We start from the raw sequence: 9,578 nt of genomic DNA on the forward strand, positions 1-9,578 counted from the left end.
GTTTTACTTTCTCTAGATTAGATAGTAGATGTGCCCAGGTAGGAGAGCCGCCTGCAGTATATTACGTCAGCACAGTTGACTGGCTATGAGGTGACTGACAGAGTACACACACAATAGAAACCTAATAGCAACACACAAACACATTCTTGATAGTACATGTGGAAGTTTATTGCACAACTGAGTGGAAATAATGCAATAACTTTGCAGGGGTTCAAACCTGTTTCACATTTAGTGACGGTAAAGTTGAGTTAAAAAAAAAGTTTGATGTTAAATTAACATTTTATAATGATATAAAACTAAAAGACACAGCAACAGTCCTTTATCTCTTTGTCCTTATTTGTAATTTGAAGCTATAAAGTCCTGCTCTGGTTGGATATTTCCTTTGGTCTTCAGGTGGACTGCAGTTTGAATAACAGGGGTTGGAAGCAAAAAGAAAGGGAAAAAAAGAAAAAAGAACCACAAGAACAACAACAAAAAACAACAAAATAGGAACACAAATAAGAGTTGCTGTTCGGTGGATTGTACAGCTATGATGTGAAATGCCGGAGAGGTCCTTCAGTTACGCTCACAGATAATAGAGCAGCACAGTCTGATGGTGGATGGCAACGCAAAAGAGCAGAGTCAGAGAGCAGTCTCAGATTGAGTAGAGTTTGAGCTGGTCCTCCATGTCTCCCGCCGTCACCTCCCCAAACGTCTCCTTGTTGTCTTGAAGCAGCTGGAAGATGGCGGCCAGCTGCTCCCGTTGCACCCTGCGAAAGTGAATATCAAATAAATACTAAGTTAAAAAAATATATATGTAAAAAAAATTTAAAAAAAACCAAAAGGAAATCTCATGAAATGCAGAACAATTCCTTGATTATTTAAGAACAACCTCTTTATCAAACCTCATAAAAGAAGTTGTTATTTATTACCTAGGCGAAATTGATCTCATGTATAATAATGATAATAACTTATTGCTGCAAGGGTGGACACAAGTGCACCATTATAATAAAGTGAGTAGAAGTGATCAATAGTGTTCAGTTTTTATAGTTTTTTACACAAATCATTATCTTCATCACCATTGTTGTAATGTCACAAACAATAAAGACAAGGGAGACTCGAGGAGACAGACACGACACAGGGGACAGGACAAGACTTATAAAAGTCGATCATTCACATATGCAGAGAAAAAAAGACAAGCAAAATAAATTATGCGGATACAGATAATGCTGCATGACTAGCAACGACTGTTTTAAACTTGACATGTGTCATACCAAAGCACATAACTATGAGGGTTTTATCTTCTTGATCTTTTATCTACGTATCTCTGACTATCCATGTTTTTGGAGTCACTGCTTTGTCAGCAGCAGGTCCCAGTGTTGTGTTACAATGACTCCTTGTGGCCGAACAGCAGCAGGTCATCAGGGGATTAACTAACACTTATCTGTCAGAGGTGACGACTGGAGACACAATCGACACCTGCTGTGACACCTGTGAATCACACATCTAATGTGGAATAATATGGGTAGGTAAGTGGGATCAGGTAAGCAGCACTGCACAGTCAGTTACACCAGTCGCTTCGTGGCCACTTGAGGATAAACGAGCAGATGAGGCCAGAACTGTAAAAGCAAATTGGCCTGAGACAAACAGCGTTGATGAGGTTTGCATTAAATGGCCAGAAAGTGACTCCCCTGGGACAGACGGGTGAGAATAACTCATACTTTACCACGTATTTGCTCCTTTTTCAGGCTCACAGACAGTTAAAGTGTGTATTGGAGTGTATCCTGCAATGATAAGAGCAGGGTATTCACGTACATTATAGGCTAGAATAACTAATATACTTCCTTAACTCTCTCCTCTATTCCTTGTTGTTTCTTTTTAATACCAGCAGCAACCAAACTGTTCGAGTCTCGTGTGATTCATCCTTCAGCTAATGCCTGGCAGAGACTCAATCTCGCCTTACTCAGTCTCGCCTAAAGCCGAGGGGTGATACAGCAGCTAATCGCGTACGGCTGCGACTGAACTGCCAACGACACACAAGCACACGTGAAGACAGCGTAGGGAAGGCGAGAGGGAGGAAGACAACAAGTCGACATTGGACAGAAAGCAGAACAGAAGCAGAACAGACATGTTGAAACAATGCACCTTCATAGAAATTAATCAAAACATTTGACCAATTTTGTGACAAAGGATCTTTTGGTCTTTTATGAATGACTCTGGGAAAACAGAGGGATACTGAGCTAAATGGAAAGTCCAGTAAGCACAAGTTAATGTGTCCAACTCTGGGAATGTTTACTATACCCCACCCTTTATTTGGTGGCTACTTTTTAGACACCTTTTTATAAGCCATTATTAAGAACAACTGTTGTGTTCTTATCAATTCGTATCAATAAACCCTTTATAAAAGAGTCTTGTCAGGAAGTTGTCCTCATTTTGTTACTGACCTCTGCTCCTCTTCCATCTCATCTTTGGACATCATCATTTCCAAGTGGTGGGATCGTGCCTTTCCGGGGACATACTTCAAGGAATTGTTTGCATTTGATTCCAGCTTATCTGATGAAATGAGACAAACAATGATTAAAAACCAACACGAAAAAAAACCCCCACACACATATGAAGTATAAATTCAAATATGTAACTCACAACTCTTTCAAAGTGGGTAAAAGTGCTCACCGTTGATCCCTGGGCTCTCTGTGGCTCCTTCGGTCTGGGGGTAAGAAAAAGCACACTTTAGGAGTTCCTTCCCAGAGACCCCAATGAATGACCTACGGACCCTCCCTGGTGACGCCTTGGATGATGAATCTACCTCTAAGCTCATATGCCTAGATCCAGGCCTGGGGATGGACAGGCTGGATGGGGAGGAGCAGCGCACAACTGGTGTTGCCAGTTCTTCAGTGTGAGGTTGCGGATGTGCCTCCTCCTGTCGGAGAATTAAGGGGTCAGATGAGGGGCATCACACCATCACTTTGCAGTCCACCTTTTACCTCTCACATATCTGTGCGTCTACGTGCTCTGCAGCCAGGCTGGATTAGAAACTGCTGTGCGGATATCTAGTTCCAAACAAATCGATTTAACTCTGTGTGTTACCTTAACTCATCACCCTTCCTGGATGCTGGATGTGGATCAGGCCTTCAATTCACACCGATGCTACTCATGGGAGAGGCAAGGTTATCATCACAAACTTTTACTATCTGTCCAGGCCAGCTGTATAAAAACCTAGTCTATGTTTAAGGTAGACTAGAGACGGGCCTAGGAGTGGTGTGTTCAGATTTAGGTGGTCAATCCTGGCAGCTTTCTATAACCCTTCATTAGGCCTACCTTTTAGAAATTTGAGTCAAGCCATGTTCACTCTATTTATCTACACCAATTAACACTGAAGGACAAAACAATGGGCAACCTATGATATCCTCCCTGTGTTGCCCTCTTTCTAACATACAAGATACTACAACATTGTTTTGAATACCGGTAAGTATAGAATCGCCTCCTTTTCAATTTTAATGCTTGATTACAATCCAGTTAAATCGAGTCAAACTGTACTGCAGGATTATAACGCTTAAGGGACTATTTTTCACACCTTTATTTATACTGAGGTGAAGGATTTGAAGGCTTCTGTCACCACTGATCGGTCAGTGTAAACAAACTGTTAAGTGGGAGGGATAGTCAGATTAACTGAGACTTGTGTAACAAAAGAGGGTTTTGACAGGGCATAACAAAATAAACCATGACTCCAGGGCATGTGTGAAACTGTATAACAGGTAGATCTAGAGTGACTTACTGACTGCACAGATTTCACTACATCCCAGTGATCGTGTGAGCTCCCGCTGATCTCGCACCAGTCCTCCGCCGTCTTCTTTTTCTTCTTTTTATCCGGTAAATAGCCATTCTGCCTCGGCCCCGACTGATCTAATCCTGCGGCGGAACCGAAATAGCTCCGTGCGTCGTTTGCGAAGTCGGCTGCGGGCGAAGAGCTGCTGAACACCGACGTTGCGACCACAATGGCGAGAAGCGTGAAGATAATAGCTGATAATACAAAAGTTAGATCCATGGTTGTGGAGCCGTGTGTAGGCTATGTCTCTGTGTGTGTGTGTGTGTAAATCCCGCACCGTGGTGACTCGCTTTGTCTCTGCTGTTCCTCCGTCTGTTCACCTGAGTCAAATGCATTCACTCGCTCACTCACTCACTCAGCCATCCTTGTAATAATCCCCACCACAAATCAACTTTAACGGGCAGCGTTTACGGGATATGCTACAATCTCCTCTCCAAGGTGGACGTCACATCCTCCGGACCCGCCTACCCCACCCCACCCCCGCCTCATGGTCTACCCCCGCCCCCGCCGTCATATCCCCAGTCTACCTGGACAGCAGCGTCGGTCGGTCAGGTGCGCTGGCACGGAGCGGTGCAACGTGCTCGGCTCTTTACTTTACTTTTCACCCGTTAATCGCATCGACGGCGGGTGAACGAACGGCACCGACCGGGAGATGGAAATGGTTTCTGACAGGACCCGTGTAGTTAACTTACCGTCGGTCCAGGGCCGATAAGAGCCAGGCAGGGGTTTAATTATACAGCCTGTCTGTCAGAGCAGGAGGAGAAAGGGGTGTTCTTCTCACCCGAGGACGACTCACCTTGCCAGCTCAGTCTGAAACTTGGGATTTAAAGAGGACAATAAACAACCAACAGCAGATTTGCACTCTGTCAAAATTCTGTGATTGTCTGGTAACCAGGCAACTGGCGCCTGAGGTCACGGCCGCCATCTTTGTAGGCTAAACCTTGGCAACTAAATCCTTTCGAAGTTTATTGTTATATATTATCATCTAATTAAATAAAAAAACACTCACAAATGAACCTTTACTGTTAAAATGACTGTTTGGAAATCACTTTGTATAATATCTATCTACACCCTACACTGGCTAAAGCTAACTAAACCAACTGACAAAGCTCATGTTAGTTTGCAGCAGCATAGCTTTCACTCAAAAATATGGACAACAGAACATACGCGTTGTGCATGAATAATTCCAGTTTGAATATATTAATTACATGAAACAAAAACAGCAACAAAGCTAAAATTATGTAATTATGAACTTTTTCTTGTTAGTTTATGTGGTTATTTTTGGACATGGCACAATTACCTTATTTAAAATGAAACCGACTTCCTCCTCATCACTGGAAAAACAAGAATCCAATACGAATATCTTACTTATTTTAATGTAAACCTATACAATTTGAGAAACACCAACTTTATAGTGTACTGCTTCATATTCCTACAGACACATACATACGTTTTATGTGAAGGTGACAGGAAATAATGTAAATAGGGTGATGCAATAGTTTAGTCCAAGATACTGTGTATGCTTCATGGTCTTATAGGATACAGACAGTTTTAGCATTAATTGGAAGAATTAACTGGATTACCCAAATTCTGGCCTTCCTAATTAGATCATATATAAACGTATTCACAGCGATCTTTGTGGATCAATCAATAGGGCAGTTAGGATTTCACCTAAAATCAACACAAGTACCGGTAATCAAGTAGTTTGCTAATAACTTGCTAAAAATAAAAAATAGACCTATTCATCTTGCATTTTATTTCTGGCTATACAACAGGTGACAATACAATTAATATTTTATTCTCATTGAACTAAGGAGTGGAGGTCAACTAATGCAATTATTAATTGAAAAGTTAAAAAAAAACAGATCAGATGGGTGTGACAGAATGCACATTGGCAACTTATTTACGACAAAAATGTTTATTAGCATTCACCTGAAGCAATAACAAGACATTTGAGAGGTTCACAGAGGAATGCAATTCACAAATATTATCCATAGGGCAGTTAGAAACTGCCCTTTAAACCCTTCACTAGGAGTCACTGGACCCAATTTCAAAAAAAGCGAGCAAGGCCAGTTTTCAACAGTGGATAAACCACAGAGGGGGAAAGGAAAGGAGGGAGAATAAAGAGGAAAAGGGAGAGGAGAATCTGTACAGCACATGGAGGGAAGAAGAGGTCACAAGACAGGAGAGGATGGATGATCTGCCACACCTGTGAGCTTACAAACCGGCAAACGGCAGCGGAGGGTCGAGCCCCGGAACAGCACCGGGCACTCAGCACCGCAACACGCCACACCATGTCACCACCGCACTGCACCGCATCTTAACAGCTAACCAGCATTACTCAACTGCTACACAACTGCGCCTAGTGCACAAAAGATACACAAGAAAGAGGGTTAGAGTCATAGGAAAGCAACTTTAACCAGACAGAAAAAAGATGTGACAGAAAAGAAAATGCTATTTTTTGCCGGATTAGCAAGTCACAAATTTGTGACAAAGTGGCACTGCGATTTTTTTTTTCATGTTTTGCTTTGATGTCACTGTACAATAAGCCATTTTATCCCAGTAAGAGTAGTCTAAAAGCTCAAATATGCAACATGGCCCTTTTCTACACCAACTGCAAATAAAACTCCCCCCCATATCCACCTTGAAAGGGTGTTTTAACAAGGGATTTCATTAAAAGAAATATATTTATGGTCAAAAAAGAATTTATTAACAAGTACAAATTCAATCAAAATTAAAAAAGCCCAATTTTGATTGGGGAAAAACCTTACAAATCCCTTTCAATATGCTCAACTTTACAAACACTGATGACAAAGAATTTACAGAATTTGTTTAGGCAAATTAAGTCAAATGAAACATTTAAAACATTTTAGACCAAGCTCCAATAACCTTTCAGTCTGCATTCAGTGGTATAGTGGAGTCCACTTGCTCCATGTGAGACTCTTCCTGATGTCCTCAGCAAAGACTCAATCATCTGAGATCTGGAAGGAAAGACAAAATACAGTTGACAAGAGCAAAACAAAAAGGCCATCTTCACTCCTGCATCTGAGCTGATATTTTAACAGTTGCTGGTCTGATCTTCTCACTCCTAACACTAACATTTATAACAGCCTTTTGTGCATTTTTTTTCTTTAAAAATATACCTAATATTTCTATTTATTATCACATTTCTTTACAGACACACACACACCTTTCTTGGCCCCACACTCCCAAAAAAAGACTAGGTCTAACAAGACTTTTACACTCGGGCATATTTGAAAAACAAACCTCGAGGGTCCGTTCCCTTTGTGAGAGGCGGAGGACACCACAGGCACGGGTGGGAACAGAGCTCAGTGCATCTGCCTGTGATCCCCGTGAAACGTACCTCACCACACCACCTCATACACCAACTGACAGCCCGAACCACCGCCATGACGACCTGCTCCATAGCAACCACCGTTGCCTTGGTGACCTGCTCCTTAGCAACTGCCATCGCTCTCTCAGCAACAGGCAGGTCACATGGGCGGGTCACACACTAACTGCTCTCACACTGCCACACCCCCATCTCCTCCTCCTCCTCCTCCTCCACTCTTTGCAAACAGGACTCCGCAGCTTGGAGGAAAGAATTCCACATTTAGGTGAACGTTTTTGAGTGAAGCACCCCCACGTCCCAACCACCCCTCCCTCCCCCCCTCCCATACACACTCACATCAACCCAATTTGTATTATGTGCTATGGCAGATCTGATCACATCAAGTCACATATCCCTTGTGAGTGCCTGTGTGTGTTTTAGCTTTTATGAAGGTACAAGCAAAGTAAAGCACACACAGCACCAGGCCTGTCTATATCAGCCCCAATCTGAATTTTTCTAAAAACTTTTGAAGACATTCTGCAGACTTGGTTGTGTGTGTGCAAATGACTGCAAAGTAGCATCAAGACTGCAGAATACCACAATGATGACTTCTAACTTTGCATAACAAGTAATGTAACTATTAATCCACCCTTTCCCCTGAATACCGTCATATTGCGTCCAAGTGTGGGTTAGGACTCGGCTCCGTTGTCTTCTGGTGATTTAGGTCTACTCTTGGATTTGGACCTGGACCTGGATTTTGACCCTCTGTTGGAAGCCGGGGTTCGACTTCTTGACTTGGATCTGGAGCGGGAGCGAGACCTGGAGGGAGACTTTGACTTGCTCCGTCTGGGGGTTCTGGACTTGGATTTGGACTTCGACTTAGATCTGGACCTGGATCTGGACCTCGAGTAGGAACGGGACCTAGAGCGGCTGTAGTGGTGGCGGCTCCTGGATCGGGAACGGCTTCTGCTCCTAGAGCGGCTCCTGCTGCGTCTGCGGCGGCGTGGGCTGCCCGAGCGGCTGTGGTGGTTACAGAGAGAAACATTTCATGAGCAGTCTGTCAAGAGTCAAAAACAAAATGGAAACTGAAACCACATGGCACCAGCACAGCAAGAGAGGTGGGAAATCCTTCCATGCCAGACGCTCAACTATGAGAATATTTGGCCATGCTTCACTATTTTTCCTTCAAGGACAGAGAAGGTCCGTTATCTATTATCATCATCATCAATAGTTGCTGATTGCATTTACCAAAGGGCTTGTCAACTAATTGATTGTTGGGATTTTGCACCAAGCAAAAAAAGTGATTTCACCTATGACATTTGATTAACAGAATAGTGAAAATATCCATATATTTCCTAAAACTGAATTAATGAAGTTCAGTTTCAGATTACATGCGTGTACTATGAACAATCCTATGCAAACTACAGCAGTGGATAGAATAATAATCAGATTCATTAACCTGCATCTTCCATTAACCTGCATATATGTCTTGTGGTGCATGTTAAGGCCTACATATACTGCTACAGAGGAAGGAGCTAGGTAATGTTTTCAAACTGCAGCGGGGCCATGTGCGCCTCGTTTCCTGCAAAACACTGATATTCCTTTAGCCAAAAGCTCAAGCTAACGGGACGACGAGCATTTACCTCCTGCTCCTGCGTCCGTATCCACCGTATCTGCGTGGAGGAGCACCTCTCCGGCTGTACATGGAGTCCGGCGGCCGTCCGTAGCGGGCCATCTGCACCCGGAGCTCCCGCCCGTCGAGCAGCGCGCCGTCCATAGCGTCCATGGCGTCCTCGGCGTCGCGTTTGTCCAGGAACCGCACGAAGGCGAAGCCACGGCTCTCCTTGGTGTACCTATCGCGGGGGATATACACATCTCCGACGCGGCCGTACTTCTCAAACACCCGACGCAAGGTCTCCGGGGAAGTCCGGTAGGTCAAGTTGTCCACTTTGAGGGAGGTCATCCCCTCCACGTCTGGCGGCGGCCTTCCGTAGCTCATTGTTGTTTCTTCTCCCAGCAACAGCACCAGGCCAGCTAAGAGAGAAAACCGTTAACGCCCTTTCACCGTCTGCTAAACGGTCGCCGTTTGCTAAATCTCCAATCGGTGTATGCGAGTCAAATTCCGTCTAAAGTTTTGTAATTATTTTGGCCCTCTGGACGCCCGTCGCTCCAACCGCGCTGCTTTCACGTGAAATGGCGGCAATAAAGCTTCCTTCTCCCCTTTCTCTTTGCGCTCCCGTTGGCCTCCTCTGATTGGCTCTTCGGCGGTTCGACTTCCGGTACGTAAACCGTCGCCCTGCCCCCTGTCGGCAGGGAGGTGACACTACACCACCGTTATTTCACCTTTAGTATTTTATTTACATCCACACAACATTTATTTTGTATGACATAATGCTTGTTTTTTTTTTTCTCGTTGCACACAGTGGCAGCCATCTTTACTCA

The 9,578-nt window shown here is 43.8% G+C and overlaps 2 protein-coding genes across 7 annotated transcripts; both read right to left on the bottom strand.

The window, feature by feature from the left end:
• Positions 1-143: 143 nt before the first annotated feature.
• Positions 144-4,272, bottom strand: mxra7 (matrix-remodelling associated 7). 4 transcript variants are annotated; one of them, XM_085761519.1, is made up of 5 exons: positions 3,755-4,272; positions 2,653-2,899; positions 2,424-2,532; positions 1,706-1,763; positions 144-749 (listed from the first exon to the last, which is right to left on the bottom strand). In XM_085761519.1, exons 1-4 carry the CDS (start codon positions 4,022-4,024, stop codon positions 1,730-1,732), a joined length of 660 nt encoding a protein of 219 aa, XP_085617645.1. In that variant the 5' UTR covers positions 4,025-4,272; the 3' UTR covers positions 144-749; positions 1,706-1,729. The 4 variants fall into 4 exon arrangements, with proteins under 4 accessions (XP_085617645.1, XP_085617646.1, XP_085617644.1 ...); XM_085761520.1 differs by lacking the exon at positions 1,706-1,763 and having other exon boundaries at positions 2,653-2,686; positions 2,786-2,899; positions 3,755-4,269; XM_085761518.1 differs by lacking the exon at positions 1,706-1,763 and having other exon boundaries at positions 3,755-4,051; positions 4,083-4,268.
• A 1,432-nt stretch (positions 4,273-5,704) lies between these two features.
• On the bottom strand, positions 5,705-9,361 carry srsf2a (serine and arginine rich splicing factor 2a). Of its 3 annotated transcripts, none has more exons than XR_015034392.1 (4): positions 8,780-9,361; positions 7,802-8,156; positions 6,695-6,786; positions 5,705-6,167 (listed from the first exon to the last, which is right to left on the bottom strand). XR_015034392.1 is itself a non-coding variant. In XM_085761521.1 (3 exons), exons 1-2 carry the CDS (start codon positions 9,133-9,135, stop codon positions 7,826-7,828), a joined length of 687 nt encoding a protein of 228 aa, XP_085617647.1. In that variant the 5' UTR covers positions 9,136-9,361; the 3' UTR covers positions 5,705-6,786; positions 7,802-7,825. The 3 variants fall into 3 exon arrangements, 1 of the variants encoding a protein (XP_085617647.1); XR_015034393.1 differs by having other exon boundaries at positions 6,695-7,396; XM_085761521.1 differs by having other exon boundaries at positions 5,705-6,786.
• Positions 9,362-9,578: the final 217 nt, after the last annotated feature.

The sequence above is a fragment of the Trachurus japonicus genome, chromosome 19, assembly GCF_045865225.1.
Source record: "Trachurus japonicus isolate A0001 chromosome 19, Traja_1.0".
Taxonomy (NCBI): Eukaryota; Metazoa; Chordata; class Actinopteri; order Carangiformes; family Carangidae; genus Trachurus; species Trachurus japonicus.